Source organism: Hippoglossus hippoglossus, chromosome 16 (assembly GCF_009819705.1).
Source record: "Hippoglossus hippoglossus isolate fHipHip1 chromosome 16, fHipHip1.pri, whole genome shotgun sequence".
NCBI classification, from domain to species: Eukaryota; Metazoa; Chordata; class Actinopteri; order Pleuronectiformes; family Pleuronectidae; genus Hippoglossus; species Hippoglossus hippoglossus.
Genome location: NC_047166.1, coordinates 6,694,748 through 6,712,480, shown reverse-complemented (window position 1 = coordinate 6,712,480; position 17,733 = coordinate 6,694,748). Strand labels below are relative to the sequence as shown.

Sequence of the window (17,733 nt, the reverse complement as noted above, 5' to 3'; positions counted from 1 at the left end):
GACATAAGCTCCATTGTCAGTGTGAACGATAAGAAAACACTGTAACCTTGACTTTGAGCTTCTCTCCACTGTAAACAGATTTTCTCCTCCATGTTCACTCTGTGCATCTCTGTGTCTGATCAGGGCCGAACAGTTTGCTTCCCATTAGCCGGACAATCCTAATGCTATTGTTACAAAGCTTATTAGAAAACTCAAGGGGATTGCACTTACATTACATTCAATTATCTGTAATAAGAAATGAGTTTGAGTTGACAGCTTCTATCCGTGTATCTCTAAGACAATGGGACTCATTGTAAACAGAGCACGTTAGAATCAGTTTGTCAAACACGACAACAGCTGCTTTATGTGAGTTTACATTAAAGAAACAGAGAGAAACGTAGATATATTTTAATTTATCACCGAACAATATTACACTTAGTCATTTATAACATTATATTATTATGTAATACATAAGAGCACTCTATTCTGTATCATTTAAAACATGTAGAAACTCAAATAATTATTTTTGTCAAATGTCAAGAGAACCTTATGTATTTATCACAATAATAGTGAAGCAGCAGAGTGGAACAAGAGGTCGGGATGACGCCTAATTGAATTTGGTTGCTGACGTGAGTTCATTTTCTTTTTGACACCATCCAAGGACACACGAGGAAGATTCCCAGCTTGATTTATCGGCCTCCCTCCTTCTTGTTTGTTCAGATTCTAGTGGAAGTAAATCAAATGCTGCCATCTTCACTTTGAGAGGCCTGATCAGTAGTTTGGCTGCAGGGGGATAAAAATGATTGGCAGAGATTTGGGACTTTGTGATGCTGATGAATAATGGAAGTCCTAAACCAGATAGCAGGGGTTGCTGTTGTTTGTGAGCTGCAGCATGTTGAAGATTATTTCAATCATTGCTTGACAATGAATAAAATGAAAATTGTATAACATCCTCATGGAATATCATATTTGTTTTTCTCTCATTAGTCATACATCATCACGCTCCAATGGTCTGGTCACACGAGGCCATGTCAGAGGAATATGAACACTTCATTAGTCATTACAGTTACAGCCAATAGCTGAAAACCAAATAGTGACTATAGCATTACTCATATGAGTGAGTGCCATAACGCCCCGTCTCTCAATGAAGGCATTTCTCTATTAACAGAGCACTGGTGCCGACATGCAAGAGGCAGTTAACAAGTGTTTGTGCAGTTCATCATGATAATGAAACATCCTGATCCGACACACGACTCCTGAGAATACACAGCAAGACAGACTGAGGTAAATAAATCAGGTACTGACTGAAAACGTCTTCTTACACTTACAAGAGTTTTTGAATTACACCGATAATTCCCCAATATCTGATTTGCACATTCCCTTTAACCACAGAACTGTCTACCTCAGTATGTACGTGTTTGATAAGTGGATACAAATGTGCATTCATATCTATGTTTTCTTTAATTCTCTTCACATTTCAATACATCCAGGTAGACGGAAAATAAGAATTTTATTACATTAATAACTTTGAACCTTTGAACCTAAAAGAAGCGAACACCTGACAAGATGATTCATCAGGAAAAACAAGTCCTGATTAAAACATTAGATCTACTCAGAGGAGTTGCTAAAAGAGAAAACACACACACACACACACACACACACACACACACACACACACACACACACACACACACACACACACACACACTGTTTCTAGGAGATGTCAACACAGTGAAAACAGATGAGGAAACGCGTGTGGAATTTAAAGACTGTCCACCACTTCTTCCAGCCGCTACGTCACCCCCCCCCCCCCCCCCCCCACTCCCTGTTGCGAACAAACAGCTGCAGATAAGAAGCCAGTCAGATGGATTCGATGTTCCTGTTTATTATTTGAGGACATTTAACAGGATTTATAGTAAAAACATTGCAGTTTAAATACAGAATACCCTTAAAAACTTAGGTCCGGCTAAGTTTTCTGTAAAACAGCCTCGTGAGAAGGCATCTTTAAAATACTGTTGAGCTACTTTGCTCATAAATCAATATGCTACAACACAGCTTTTTTATGAAGGTATAACTTCTTTTCCCATTTGCCAAAGCCCTGAGAAAATGTGAAAAAGAAATGCTAGCAAGCTTCTGGGTCCAGATAATTGTACATGCACAAAAACTGGAAGAAGCGATCAGTATGTTTACAAAAAATATACATTCACGAGGTTCAAAAACTATTCCGCTGTACATCAGTTGTGTTCATCGCTGCTTCTCTTCCTCCAGATAACAGCACAGGACCGGCCTGTGAATAAATCTGACCTCTGATGTACAACATCAGCGTCCATTAGAGGAGAGTGTCCTCGCTGTCCTCATTGTGTTTGCTGAGCTCGGTCTTTCTGGCGGCCCAGAGTCGACACAGCATGCCGCCTCTGAACATGCAACATTGCACAGATGAAAAGAGATTTAAATTAATCAAACTTTCAACATATAACTTCAGCCTCTAGGGGGTCTCTCGATTAAAACAATGACAAAAGACCTAGTTTGGTGATATTGTGAAGCAGCATAATAAACATGACAATCTGCTTTGCTTGAAACTATAGAGCTAACAGTAAACAAGTAATGATTTCAATGTGCACCTCACTGAATCAGGCATTGTGCATGGATGTTGGACATGTAATTGGCCCCTTTGTATAAATTGTGGCCCCTTGATCGCCCCCGATTTAGAAAATTCATAGATCAGCCACTGCCCGAACGTTATAGCAGAGACAGGCAAAGCCACAGGTATATGACACAATTACCTTATGTTATATCTTACAGTGTCCAAATGAATCAACTCAAAGATCAACTTGACCTTAGACACTGTTCTTTCCTCACCCCCACCACCTCTGAGCCACTTCCCTTCTAACATCTCTGTGAGGGTGACGTGCTGAGGGCGCTCACCTTATTCCACAATACATCAAATCGTCCCTGGAGGCCATGTGGAGGAGACAGTCCAAGGTGAACTCGTGGGCGAGCAACTAGAAAACAGGATCATGCAGGTGTGGATTAGCGTAGGGTGGGTGAGTAATACCAGCCTCAGCAGGAAGAAGAACAAGGAAGGCAGAGTTTACCTTATCAATGGTATCTTGATCTACAGGGACAGACTTGAGCCAATGGACCAACACCTTCATCTCTGGATTGTGTATCTTCTGTGAAGCCGATTCACCTCCTGTAAAGTAAAGACATTAAAACCCCCTCAGGCTTCCTGTTCTGACACTTGGTTCAAGTTAGAGACATTAAATATGTCAAGGTATCAGTGTTACACACAGACAGAAACACTCATTGTGTTTCCACGGCCAGACACTAAAATCATTATCCGAACCGACGAGTCAAGTTTGAGCACATTAGCCGATGATGCGATGGTCTACGCCTCTGCCAGAAACCAGTCGAGCAGATATCCAGAGCCTGAAGCTGAGGTGCGGTTGGCATCCTCTGGTGCGAGTGTTTAGAAACAGTAATGGAAATCACTGAGCGTATTGATCAACCCACCGAGGGCTTGGTCGCTTCGGTGTAATACTGATCATGCTGCTGCTTGTGTGGCTGATCATCAGACTAGTTCTGACTAACTCTTAGGAAATGACTAAAAACTAAGCAGATAACTTATCAAGATGTCCTCATTATCCTCCATTTTAATGTGGTTTATGTTATTTATCAAATATTACCAGCAGGGGGAACACAAAGAGTTACTGATTCTAGATCAAGGTGCCTGATGGTGACACTTGACCCAGATCAAATGTACATTTCCTTGAATGTTGGTTTGAACCTGCTCAGTGTCCTGGATACGGAGGTTTAGACAGATTATTTAAAAAAGACCACATAACAACTATTTAAAGGGAACGGTTTGGATTTTTCCCAGTCTATATTATTACATAAACATAATATCTAGAGGGTATGTTCCAATGTTACAGTGTCATTTGTGTTCCCCCCAGAAAATGTCTCCTAATTACCTCTGCGCTGCACCTCCCCTGGGCCATGTATGCCAAGTGTGAATCCGATAAGATGAACAGTTACAGACAGTCAGAGAGATGTTTGTGGAATTAGTAAGTAGATTTACATCTTCACCAATTTCCCAGGGAATAATTAATGAATCTTGATGAAAAAAATCAGGCATGTTTAGAGGACTAAACATGTCCTCTAAACATGCACACACTCTGTTTATAAGTGTGTGCAGAGTTAATTGTGGTTTTATATGGGGACAGTTGGCCGAGGTATGTGCTCTACTAATTCTACCATTCTATTCGGGTGTAGAATTCACAGCGAGCAAAGTCCAGTGTTGATTACATGTCTTTCCTGCCTCTTTCACGCTCTCCCCAGGTGCCTGGGGGAGTTTAGCTCACTCGGCTAAACCAAAGGTGAGAATGCATCTGACGCAGGGGATCTCCTGCTGTCTTCTACATGTGAGAAAGACCAACTACTGACAGTGATTCACCTGAAAATGTCCAGAGTTCATGTGAGAAAACATTATCGACCTCACCTGGTGCTTAGACCATAGGGTCTGTGTGGTAAAAAAGAAAACATTACCGTCAGTGATGGCTTCTTTCCTCAGTGCATCTATCTGTCCCTGTTTCCTCTGGACTGAGCTCCTGAGCAGATCCTGGTACTCCCTCTCCTTCTCACTCAGCTGACTCAGCAGTCTGAAACACAAACAGCCATCGTCACTCAGCAGAAATGTCTCGTTTAAACATAGATGTCTGATTGTGTGGCCATGAAAAACCATTTTATGGGCATGACTTCAACTGATGATTATTGTTGGACACATATTAAAACCATCAGAAATAAACGAAGCACAGCATCATGATGAAAAGGGAAGCTGAGTGTCACCTTTTGGTCTCTAGACGCAGCTCTCTGAGTTTCTCGCTGAGGGGAGTGCTGGTGCTGAGGAGCAGGTCTGAAGGAGAGTAGGGGTCGGCAGTGGGCGTGATGTCGTTTATCTCTTCGGTATCCTCCAGGTCTCCTGGCGCCTCCAGCTGGTAGGGCACGAGAACTACAGGAGTGTCGGGGTCAGAAGCCAGATCCTCAGCAGTGCAGTCCTCATTCTCAAATGAGGACTGCAGCTGGATTTTCAGCTCTGAGAGGAAGAGAGGGGGCAGATGAACAGAAGCAATAATGACAAGGAAAAAGGCAGACTTGAGATGAAATGTTCAAGAGGATGTTTTGTGAGGCCACTGTGACCTTACAACATCCAAATCTAGTCAGTTACTCTGTCAGTTTAGTGTTCACACTGGTGCCACAAGGAGAGAAAGACACAAACACCACTGGATGACATTGGTGCGCTTATCTCCTCCAGTATCTGCTTTTCTCTCTCTTAGAATCTTAACCCATATTCTTGCACTCGTGTAGAAAAAGATGGAGCTCTACCTGGTAGGAGCACACAGATGGCGTCCTGTACCGCCTGTCTCAGGAGATTGTCCAGAGCAAACATCCAGTGAGGTTTCACCTGCTGATGCTTCAGCACCTTCTTCACCTGCGAGCACAGCGGTTGGTTTAATTCGACCGTGAGAAGACAACGACATCTGAATAATCACCAGAAGAAAAAGTCTGCGAGCTGACTCACTGCATCTTGGAAGCTGAACAGCACCGCCTGCAGGCTGTACAGAGGTACTGTGGCAGCGAGCAGCGCGGCTCGGAAGTCCAGCAAACCACTGGTCAGCTGCTTCCTGTCCGGGGAGTGGATGTTGTCTCGCAAGCAACCAATGAGCTTGGTGATGTGGTCTGCAGTGAGCGATGACCCCTTCCCACACTTTGGACAGAAACAAATAAATGCATAGATAAACAGAAATAGTAACACAGTTTTTTTTATTGTTCTCATGCTGGAAATAGTCATAGACAGGAAAGCAAATATAACTGTACTGTTTGTTCTGGGGGAAGGTTTTTAAGACGAATGCCAAAGTAAAATAAGATGGAAAAATGTCTGCAGGCTCTAGGTCATTGTCTCGTTATTAACTTGCATGTCAACTTTAATAATAACATTCCAGTCACTGCAAATAGTCGTGCCGTGCGGTTGCTCAAACACACATAGATCCTAATATTGTGTGAACAGAGCAACAACATGCCTGAGCACCTTGAGCAACATCTTTCCAAAGAAGGGATCCAAATATTCAGAGCTCGTTTGAGGAAACACGTCTTTGCCAATTAGCTCAGACTTTGTTGACTCTGATAAACAGCATCTGTGAAATATAATAACTAGCTAATACTTCATGATGAACCAATAATCAGTCTGATAAAGAACTTACAGTTAACAGATTTCAACACAATGTTCTGTTGTGACTTTGTAAACCCCAGCCCCACCCACCTGAGGCACTGACTCCTGTATGTTAGCGATGACGTGACCGATGTCGTCGGTGAGAACTCGGTGCAGAGTTGCTCTCCTCTCACTGTCCTTCCTCAGCATGAACAGACCCATATTCTCCTCTGTTGAGGCAGGACTGCACATGTCTAATGGAGAGTCCTCTGGTATTCTGGACAGCAGGGGGCAACAGAGAGGTAAAGAACACCATGTCAACAACAGAGATACAAGAAAACAAGTGGTTGAAATGCTCAGAAATAAAAACACATGACGACAGCAGCAAGATATTTAAATTAATAAATCATATCTATTCATTTCACGGGCAATATATGGTTTGTATGGGCAGTAGATACGTTGATGTTACACGAAAAGGATGCAGCCTCAACAGAGAGCCTGACTGAAACCTCACTGTGGTTTGCCACCTATGTAAGATCCTGTGTGATTCTGCCATACGCAGAGATTAGAAGGCTTTTATCTTTTGTTGAGTAATATTCAAACTCACGGCAGGAAGCTGCTGTTGCTGGGGGGGCTCTCGGAGGCTTCATGTGTTCTGATGGTGTACAGGGTTCCCCGGAGGTCCAGGGAACAGGACAGGTCGATAGAACCTGAGTAGGAATCAGTGTCCTCCACCAGGATGGAGATGGGCACAGACAGGCTGCGCTGAAAGTCAGCTGCAAAACCCAAGATTGTTGTTAGTGGCTGTGTGTCCCTGATCCAAATCTCTGATAACTACCTGGTTTCATGATAATATCACACAAAATATGTGCAATAATAAAGGTTTAAAAGAAATTCACAAGGATACAATAGAAACAGAGACACAGAGACATAATTATAATATTTATAATAGATATGAAAATAAGATCAACTGACAAAATGTGTGATAGAAGAGCAGTGTGTGAGTTTAAAGTGCAGTGCAGTCTCATTACTAGAAACGGAGTCTTTGGGTTCTGCTTCCTGCGGAGCCCTGGCCTTCTTCCTGGGGGACGACCTGAGGAAGGCGTTCGCCAGCAGCTCTGTAGCCGTGGCTCTGTCGTCTGGGTTTGGCTCGAAACTGTTCATGATGAAGCCTTTGGCCTCGTCCGACATGCACTCAGGAACCTTGGGGTGGATCTTAAACATGCCAACCTAGACAGGAATGATTAAAGGTTACTGGCAGAGTTTATCATCATTAATCTGTAAAGGAAATAGTTCATATGTCCATTCAACTTTCATTTTAGAAGACAAAGAGGTGGAAGTTATAACTTTCATTAAACAAGACTACAGCAATACTTTGTGCTAAATGCTAATATCACCACGCTAACATGCACAAACAGACAACTCTAGCATGCATCATCTGGGAATCATGAATGTCTGTGAAACAGTTTTCAGTCCGTCTAATGATTTAGTCCAATTATCCGTATTTCATTCAAAATCGATCAAAACCCCACTAACAACCACAGAAATATTCATATCTTTCACATTTCTAACTATCTGACATAACAACTTTCCCTTCTTTACCTTGAACATGGCCGCCTGGGGACTTCCCAGCTCATGAAAGGGGGGTTTGCCTGTTGCCATTTCTATAATTGTGCAGCCGAGGGACCAGATGTCAGCCGGCTTCCCATAACCCCGAGGCCCCTGGTCTATAATCTCTGGGGCCATATACTGAAGAGTTCCTGTTGAGTTATCATGAAAATGATGAGAATGCAGCGACTGTAAATCAGTTCACAAATAAAACATGTTGTTATATATAAGCAGCATCTTACCAGCAAATGTCTCAGTACAGGGGTTGATCCCTGCTAAACGTTTGGAGGTTCCAAAGTCAGAGATCTTCAATACTCCACTGTACGTGTTGATTAATACATTGTCACCCTGCAGGACAGAGTCATAGTCTCACATTAAGATGGTCCACAAATTATATTATGCACATTTTGTGCACAAAATAAAACCTCCATGTGACGTGTTCCTCACAGAGTCTCTGGGTGTTCAGCTCACCTTAATGTCTCTGTGGACGATCTGGTTGTCATGGAGATACTTGAGCCCCTCCAGGATCTGTTTGGTGTAGAATATGATGGTGGCTTCGTTGTCTTTAAGAGGACCCCATTTGGAGCGCAGGAGAGACGACAAACTGCCTACAAGCAACCATTTGAAATAGAAAATGCTGGTTCATTTTTAATAGAATCTTGTGGTAAAAAAGTTTTTCTTGCCCGTTCAAAGGGGCAGAGGGGAAAACAAAATATAAAAGACACCAGACGATATTGGGTGTATTTCTCAACTCTTAGATTCACCCGGTGGCATCAGACAAAGCTTTGGTCACTGTCTGACTCTTTGTTTGGCAGGATTTCTCTGGAAACAACAACTTCCCTAAAACTGGTTTCCAGTAGATGTTGCATAATCACACATGCATTTGAATATCTCAACACATCACATGGGACAGAGGGCAAATTCATTGTCCTGTGAAATTCAGTAATTCACCAGGACAGGAGCTTTCTTTATAATTTGGAATTTGTAAGAGTTTCTATCTGTTTTTATTTGCAAACACTTAATGATCTAATATTATAAGTATATATGTATTTGTCTGGATCACTGTGTCATTTATTGTGTGTAATATCTCTAAACAGATTTTACACACCCTGGTCCCTTTCTAGACAAACACACAGTTTTAGGTTTAGGTTACGTTTTAGGTTTCATCCAGCAAGGTGTGATCTTTCATTAAATATTTCAAAGCGGTGAAACAGGTTTGTTTAAATGTTGGGATCATTACCTCCTGGTACTTCCTCCATGAAGATCTTGATGAACCCGTCCTGACTGACGGAGCCCAGGTACTGGACGATGTTCCGGTGTTTGAGCCTCTTGTGCAGAGCGATCTCCTCATGCAGGGGCTGGGAGTACCTGGAACACGTGCAACAATGAGAGGTTTGAGAGGCTTTCTTCCATTTTTTAAATACCTCATTTGGAAATGTAACTGAACGTGACAACTGTAATTGCAGGGTATAACAATGTGTTAGGGCGGGGCAGTAACACCATATCAATAATTATAGCAATATTATATTCATCATTATATTTAATGCATTGTGTGAGCACAGAAAGGAGGAATAACACCTAAGAGTTTAAAGCTACAACCTTCACTCAGGAGCAAAAATCTGTTTTAACTTAAGAGAAATAATAATATAGACATTTATCTTAATAATTATCAATATCAACCGATATGACATTTTTAATTTGATATTATTTTTGGCCTTATCGCCCTACGACGTGTAATATAAACCATTTCTATCCCAGACCAAATAATTACTACATTGTTGATACGTGCGTCTAATGTTGTTAATGATGCTCTTTTTTAAATTTCCATTCATAAGTTGATGCACAGAGGACTTGACCATTTAAAAATACGGTCAGCAGTCTTTCCCTGAATAACCCTAAAAAGCCAGTGCATGATGTCACAAGACAGCTGCTGTTGCGCCACACTGAAAGCCCCCCCCCCCCCCCCCCCCCCCCCCCCCCCCCCCCCCTTCTCTTTTCGGGATCTTCACGACTTTCCGCTCAGCCTGATGATTACCACATCAGAGGAGCGATAGAAACAAACACTCTGCTGCATCTTGGACACAGAGAGCTTTGGCTCAAGTGCTTCTAAAGTCATTTAAAGATCACATTTCCCTTCCACTGAATCATTTCAATATGCCACTGACTGCAGCACAGGCCTGAGCTGTTTGTGCAGATTGTGGAGTAATATACACAGAATGAAAACTAAACACGCATCCACCTCCCCCCCAAAGTTTCCTAAAGAGCAGCGGGGATCCAGAGCGTGTCAGTGAGCGTGGCGTCTGCCAAATCCTTTCCCATTATGGAAAAAACATTAACGTGAGAAACACTGAAGCGTCGTGTCTCCCAGTGAGACATGACTCAGACTGAAAGATGTTTGTCTCGTACGTGCTGTCCTTCTCGGGGATCTCTTTGATGGCGATGCGTACTTGATTGCTCAGGTCCCTCCCAGCGTAGACCACACCGTACGTCCCTTTACCCAGAATCACCTTGTCCCCGTTGTCATTGGTCTCATAGATGTACTGTAGGATGAGACAAGGACGGTATGAATGAGAATGCACAAGTGGTGTAAGAGAGGAAATGTTAAGAGAACAGATGTTTCATTTTAGTCCCGTATTTTAAGAATAAAAACAAAGTTATATTTTGGTGTGTTTATCAATTTGACTAACAAAAACAGTAGACGGTGCCAAATTATGATCCTTATCAGAAGGAATGTCTCCGTTTCTGGGAATCACATTTTCTCCAGGAAATAAACAATCCTTTTTTTCTGCTTGTTGAGGCAAGCGAGCCCTCAAACAGAGCGCACCCTGCGTCAGAGGAATGAAGGACTGACAAACAGACCTCGAGTATTCCTTCAGTCTGACGATTCAAGTCCTGAGCAGAGTCCACAGCCTGCTGGAGCAGAGAGTTCACCAGCTCGCAGAAACTGGAACAGTGTGAAAGAAGACAAAAACAATGACATAAGACGCAGCTGTAGATTTGACATGTAAATCCAGTGTGCAGAATAATTTTTTGTCAAGAAAATCAATAGAGCTTTAAGCTGCTTTCACACTGAACTGTGAAAATTATCCCGTTATAATGTTTCTCTGCCAGCCCGCGAGTAAATGTCCTAATAACCCGTGTGTGATTACAGCAGGATAACGTCCAGAGAATTCAGTGCAAAGACAGTCTGCAATGCTTGATTACCTATTACTCTGCTGACCTCTGATTATCCTCCTGGACCCTGTAATGATCTGTTGCAGGGTCCAGGCTGCAGGTCTTTATCTGTCAGTTGGCCAGTAAACACGTCACTGCCTAACACACACACACACACACACACACACACACACACACACACACACACACACACACACACACACACACACACACACACACACACACACACACACACACACACACACACACACACACACACACACACACACACACACACACACACACACACACACACACACACACACACAGCCTTGGTGTATCTTTGAACCTTCATTAGTCGCTCACCCTTCGCAGTGAACCACGGAGGGGAAGCAGAGCTGGAAGTCGTCGGAGTTGTAGTGGACGTACAGGAAGCAGCTCCGCTCGTCAATCTTTGAAGCACTTTGCAGGGAAGAAAGAACAATGTTAATTATTCTAAGATGGCAGGGCTACAGACTGAAAATCTTAGGAGCACCAGCACAAATCTAGGTGAACCACTCACAACGACATGCAGCGCAACACATTCATATTTGTTCCCATCTTAACTGTTTTACTGAGAAATGTTTTGGTGATTCCTCATGATCACAACCACAACAACACAAGTAAACAAGGAACCCCCTCTAACAGAATGCCTCCCCCCCCCCCATCTTTAGAGCACATCCCCCTGAGGACCTCTGAGGCCGACCTTTGTGTTTTAGCTCTTTTGCCCTGACTGAGCCTCATCTGTTCAGCCTCCTTGGCATCAAAGTCTGGGAGCACACACACACATACACACAAATCCTCTCTCCTGGTATTTCATGTGATAAGATGACGATTTTTAAAAAAGGGGGGAGAAGAATTTTGTCACAGGGTCTCCAAAAATAGTCTCAAAATGCAACTAAATGTTTGAAGTCTGGAGCTCTGGATGGTTAACTCGAATTTACTTTCTACTCAAAAAGATGCACCGATTTAAACCCTCTGCTTTCAACCCGTTTTCTGCTGCAGGGAAGCAATAGCTACTGTTTGAATATCAGTATCAGCTTTAGGTCAACAAATGGTGGGAAGGAATTGATTCATTCAGTAAATGCAGATAAAGATCAAAGCAGTGTTTGTCTTTTCCCGCCAATGATTTAATCAAATAAAGTTGTTTTGGGGGTAATGCTGAAAAACTGCCCTTGTGGGAAATCTGCAGACGAGTCCAAAGTACAAAGTGAAGGAACAAAAAGCTGCATGCAAACAGCAGCCGGAAAATCATATTGACAGAACAAAAATCTGACCGACAGCCAAGGTTTCCCAGACAACCCCTGTGTTTTGGGTCCTCTGACGCTGCTGTCGGCTCGGACACACCCAGAACTAAGAGCAGATGCTTCACTGCACTTTACCTCACTCCACGGATTGCAGACGCTGGGAAAGTCCACTGGTGTAAGCCTTTCTGTAGAAATCAAAAGATGACATAAGAACAAAGAACGAAAGGAGCAGGTTTTGCATGTATGCACAGACGTGCAAGAAAAGAGAAAGCAAATAAACTGTCCGGGAGGAAGGAGGATCATAAATGTTTTCACACACCGTGACGCTCAAGGAAACACACCTACACTCTTCCTGGATTAAACATTCACCGGATCATAAAGTGTAAGAAAATGTCCTTCTTCCTTGTCCTATTGAGTGTGTAGGTTACTGCAGGTTACTCATCAGGAGGGAGGGAGGCTTTGGGGGTTGGGGGAGACAGAGGGTCTACATACCTTTAAGAGTGTGATGTGTTTCAACTGGACAGTGCGACTTTCATCTTCCTCACTCACGCACACAATCGCAGGTTGGAGGACTTTACTGGGCTCCAGAATCAGCACCTGGAAACCAGCAGTTAATAATATAAAATCTATTTCAAATAATTTAGAACAGGGCAACATGTTGAGAAGGTTCCCTGTTGGAGACCTGGTTCGGCCGGGGTCTCTCTGTGTGGAGTTTGCATGTTCTCCCCGTGTGTGGGGGGGTTTTATCTGGGTACTCCGGCTTCAGTGTGTGTGTGTGTGTGTGTGTTTACCAGATACCAGCTTACAGAGAGTTGTCCGTTATTTGTTATCTATTAAATGTGGTCTTACCGGGCAGCGGCCTGTGGAGACCGTGGGTTTACATGTCTGCAATAGCAGCTCCATCCAGAAGTCCACGGTGTCCTGTTTAGGAGCTCTCACCTCCGGCGGCTTGGCAAACTGACGGTACAAGATGTACGTCTCCATAATAGATGCCACGTACCTCAAAAGGAAAACACAAAACTCATTAATCCACATTAGATGAATATGGAAATAAGGCTGGAGAAATATTTCTAATCCAAAGGGGTTGTCTTTTTTAAACGTTTTAATCACAGCAGTCAAAATGAAACCCACATGCTCTAGTGACTGAAACCTGATGATGATGATTAAACACCCTGATAAGTGCCAATCGAGATCTGGTGGTTAGACCTCACCATATAGGAGCCTTGAGCCTGTAGAGCTTCTCCGAGGCCTCGATCACTTTCCTGTGTTCGTTAACTAAGATGTTGGCTCCGAGGTAGAAGCCGACATCCCAGTAGTCCCTCATCATCTCCAAGCTCCCCTTCCGGCCAAGCAGGGAGCTTAACGTCACACCTAGACAGCAACACATTGGCACGGCACAAATCAATGTATAAACCAAATTAATTTAAAAGAAATCATTTTACAAACACAAATTAATGGATGAACATTGGAAAACACATGATACAGATATAAGCTCATCCATCTTGCACTGTGCTGAGTTGGAAAACTTAAAATGTAGCAAATATAAGGGTAATCTGTGTATAACATATTCTATAACACGTAAATAGTATGTTTCATGACACAGTAAAACTATAGACCAAGAAGTTGTATTGTGTTCACATGCTCAAAGATTTGTGTTTGTATTTGATTGTCTCAGGTAAACAAAACAGAAATATGGAAACAAAATTGACTGAAAATATGCAAATACACATCACATGATCTGCAAGTGAAAAACAACATTTGCAAACATGAACTCTGAGTTCTCACAACTGTGCATTCAATTACGCACACACAAATACCAAACAATTTGTGTACACTTTCAAAAAAAATGTAAATCATTGTATGCATTTGAAACTTTTTTTTTTACTCGTAGATCATGTGACGCACATTTGTGACCCATTTTGTGTCTCACCTATTTTACGCAGCTCGATAGAAGTGTCAAACTCGTGGCCGGCTGCCATCAGGAGGACCACGTTGTTAATGCCCGAGTGAAGAGTGGGCTCGGTCTCGAAAGCTCTTCCATACCTGAGGAAACAACACAAAGATAAACAAGGATGGAATATACCACTGCACCAACACATAGGGGGCAGAAATAATAATGCAACATAACGTGCTGCAAATATAATAAAACCAGGCAGATGTTAAATACCTTAAGTTCTCATTAGGTACAAATTACACACAAAGGGGTCGTACCAATAGCACGCCTGGTCCCTGCTGCTCTGATCGGTGAACGCAGAGCTCATGAATATGTCTTTGTAGATGCGTCCACACAGGCAGTAGACATCTGATGCCACCTTCCCCCCCGACTCCACCATGGGCAGAATGGCTTCCAGAGCCTTGGTGCGATCTCCAGGGTGATTCCTCCTGACATGGGATAAAATGGGATCATATCAGTTGACAAAAGCCCTTGATACTTAAAAAAGGATGAATAAAGACTTCAGGGTGATACTTTTTAAGTAAAAATACTTAAAAAGACAGAAGGAGAGATTCCAGCCGTTTACTTATCAAACAATAGGAGCCACGTTACCTGTTGAGAGCAAATATGTAGTGAAACTGGATATTCTGATGTCTGGCTACCAAACACAGGGGCAGGTGTTTCAGAGTCTCCACCAGATTTATTATGGCATCATAGTCCTGCGGAGAGAGGGTGTAGAATTACCATGCATTATTAACCAGGCTCACATTTGATGGCATGCAATATTAAAATCTATTACAAGAGATCCTTTGAAACCTCAGTGGTGTTACATCTATACAGGCTTTTACCTCTACTTCATATCATTGTAAATATACAACTATAATTCCACAATAATAGAAAAATTTAACATTAATCAATAAAGAATAATTATTTTCTGCCTTTATCTCCAACACACACACACACACACACACACACACACACACACACACACACACACACACACACACACACACACACACACACACACACACACACACACACACACACACACATATAAATGTCCACATACACACCTGGACGTCCCTGTAGGACAATATCAGGTTCATAACTATATCAGGGGTGAGCAGCTCCACGCTGTCCAGGCGTTTCTGGATGTGGCTCAGCTCGTTGCTCAGGGCCTGGCCGCTGAAGCGCTCCCGGGCCATACGGATCTCGTGCCGGATCGACTCCTTGAAGTACTCGCTGTCAGCATCAAGAGCAGAGAGGTCATTTAGCATCCTGCACTGTCGTGATCCTCTCGGAATCAAACAGCCAGTTCCGGTATGTGCAGGTGCATGTGTAATCTGAGAGGATGAGGTTTTTGGCAAAGCACATGTCGGTGAACAGAGCGGTGCTACGAGCGCCTGACCTGGACTGAGTGTGAACGTTGCTCAGCAGATGCACCAGCCTCTCCACCAGCGGCGTGAGTAGAGGCTCCAGCTGGAAGCTCGGCTGCATCAGCTCCTTGATGCCGGTCATTATCGTGGCATCGCAGGCGAACACTTTACCCTGAGGCGACACTACGTAAGGGATGAAGTTGTAACTTCCACACTGCTCCTGGAGGAAGACAACACACACGTCACACAGGAACAAACTCACACACACACATCAGCTGGCAGTTGTTTTGCTTTTAATACTATTTCAGTTCATATCTTACATACATACAACTGATTTCAAATTATCTTTGGGCTTTATCATCTTCTTCATCTTCATCATATAGACGGCCTTTGATGAATTGAGTATTTTATTATTATAAGAATAGAATAGAATAGAATATAACAGAACAGAATAGAACAGAACAGAATAGAACAGAACAGATTAGAATAGAACAGAATAGGATAGAATAGAATAGAACAGACAGTAGGTTGATGTGAAGTTACCTTGAGGGCCTGCAGCTCACTGTCTTGTTTGTAGAATATAATAGAACAGAATAGAATAGAATAGAATAGAATAGAATAGAATAGAACAGAACAGAACAGATGTGATGTTGTGGTGTTACCTTGAGGGCCTGCAGGTCACTGTCTTGTTTGTAGAATAGGATAGAACAGAATAGAACAGAATAGAATAGAATAGAATAGAATAGAATAGGATATGATATGATATGATATGATAGAACAGAACAGAACAGAACAGAATAGAATAGAATAGAATAGAATAGAATAGAATAGAACAGAACAGAATAGAATAGAATAAAACAGGATAGGATAGAACAGAACAGAACAGGATAGGATAGAACAGAACAGAACAGAACAGAACAGAACAGAATAGAATAGAATAGAATAGAACAGACAGTAGATTGGTGTGTTGTTACCTTGAGGGCCTGCAGGTCACTGTCTTGTTTGTAACAGTACAGAATGATGTTGTTGGTCATGCTGAAACTTTCCCTCACTCCCAGGTGATAGAAGAGGGAGGGCTGACAGAAGGAGTCGCTCATCTCCACCACCGCTACGTCTGTGGAGTAAAACGTCAGTAAGATTGGAGTAAAGTTTGCGTAATTCGGCGCAGAGCGGCTGTGCGCCTGCGGCGTGTGTCCGCGTGCCTGCACTTGCCTGCGTTGTAGAAACTATCCAGGATGTCGGTGGTCCCCAGAGAGATCCGCTCGAACGGGATGGTCTTGAAGGCGGCGTGTGCGTCCGCGCACGCTTCCTTCAGACTCTTCAGGGACAAGTTCTCCTCCGTCTGCTGCACCGACGCGTCCTCGTTCACGATGTAGGCCACGGACACCTCTCTGGTGCGGCTCCGCGGGGAGACGAGCTGCTTCCCGGAGCCGCTGGAGCTCAGTTCCATCGCCAGAGAGTCCTGCCAGAAACTTCCAGCGGACACACGCACCGGATCCCTCCTCTTCACCTCGTGCAGACTCATGCGCCTGCTCATCCTCCTGCGCTCCGTGGTGAACATCTTGTCTCCGCGGCTCAGACTCAGCTCCTGCCCGGGTCGGGGCTCGCTCGTCTGGGTTGCGTGTTTCTGAAAGTTCCCAGGTGTGTCTCCGCCTCAGCTTTCACCTCATGCCACATTCCTGCTGCTCCTCTCTCCACTCGACCCGCCCTCCTCGGCTGCTCCTGCTCCGCCCGCCGAGCGCTGGTCTCAGACTGAAACCAAACGCCACAGCCTCGACTCTCACATGACCCCTGCTGCTGCCACTGTACATTGCTGAATTAAACAATACCAAGAATATTTCATTAGAATAAAATAATAATAATAATAATGTGGTTTTGTCCTCATTAAATGTCACCTAATAAAAACAATTTATTCGTCTCTCCAACTCCACAGAAACAGTCTCACAATATAAGTAAAGTAACAAGTGGAGAAAATCTTTATATATGATGTATTATTTATTAATTTATTCTTATATAATTGTTTTACTTTTTAAATAATTATTTACCTCTCAAGGATTTAAATATATATAATAAGAGCAGCTTATAAGTGCCATAATGAAAAAGTAGCCAACTTTGCCTTTTATTTTCTCAAAAATTCTACAGTCAAATCTTCTGAAACTTGAAATGCAGACAGTAAGAGTCACCATGAACAAG

The 17,733-nt window shown here is 43.1% G+C and overlaps 2 protein-coding genes across 2 annotated transcripts in view; both read right to left on the bottom strand.

The window, feature by feature from the left end:
• LOC117777400 (hemicentin-1-like) overlaps positions 1–17,733 on the bottom strand; it is a 1,765,934-nt gene that overhangs the window by 255,283 nt on the left and 1,492,918 nt on the right. The window lies entirely within an intron of this gene.
• si:ch211-1i11.3 (mitogen-activated protein kinase kinase kinase 5) lies at positions 1,845–17,366 on the bottom strand. The gene is made up of 28 exons (XM_034612165.1): positions 16,753–17,366; positions 16,515–16,654; positions 15,573–15,760; positions 15,238–15,406; positions 14,777–14,883; positions 14,443–14,613; positions 14,162–14,274; positions 13,443–13,602; positions 13,081–13,231; positions 12,724–12,828; positions 12,367–12,416; positions 11,312–11,407; positions 10,652–10,736; positions 10,199–10,332; positions 9,033–9,160; positions 8,264–8,400; positions 8,035–8,140; positions 7,787–7,944; positions 7,216–7,414; positions 6,792–6,960; positions 6,296–6,461; positions 5,558–5,743; positions 5,362–5,467; positions 4,825–5,071; positions 4,525–4,637; positions 3,075–3,172; positions 2,905–2,981; positions 1,845–2,393 (listed from the first exon to the last, which is right to left on the bottom strand). Exons 1-28 carry the CDS (start codon positions 17,099–17,101, stop codon positions 2,309–2,311), a joined length of 3,993 nt encoding a protein of 1,330 aa, XP_034468056.1. The 5' UTR covers positions 17,102–17,366; the 3' UTR covers positions 1,845–2,308.

What these genes read in the sequence shown, in the direction of transcription:
- si:ch211-1i11.3 (XM_034612165.1), bottom strand. Translation starts at nt 17,101, where the DNA reads ATGTTCACCACGGAGCGCAGGAGGATGAGCAGGCGCATGAGTCTGCAC. An exon ending in AGACTGAAGGAATACTCGAG is followed by an intron (nt 10,333 to 10,651) that starts GTCTGTTTGTCA and finishes CTCATCCTACAG; the next exon opens with TACATCTATGAGACCAATGA. An exon ending in CTGCGTCTAGAGACCAAAAG is followed by an intron (nt 4,638 to 4,824) that starts GTGACACTCAGC and finishes TTTGTGTTTCAG; the next exon opens with ACTGCTGAGTCAGCTGAGTG.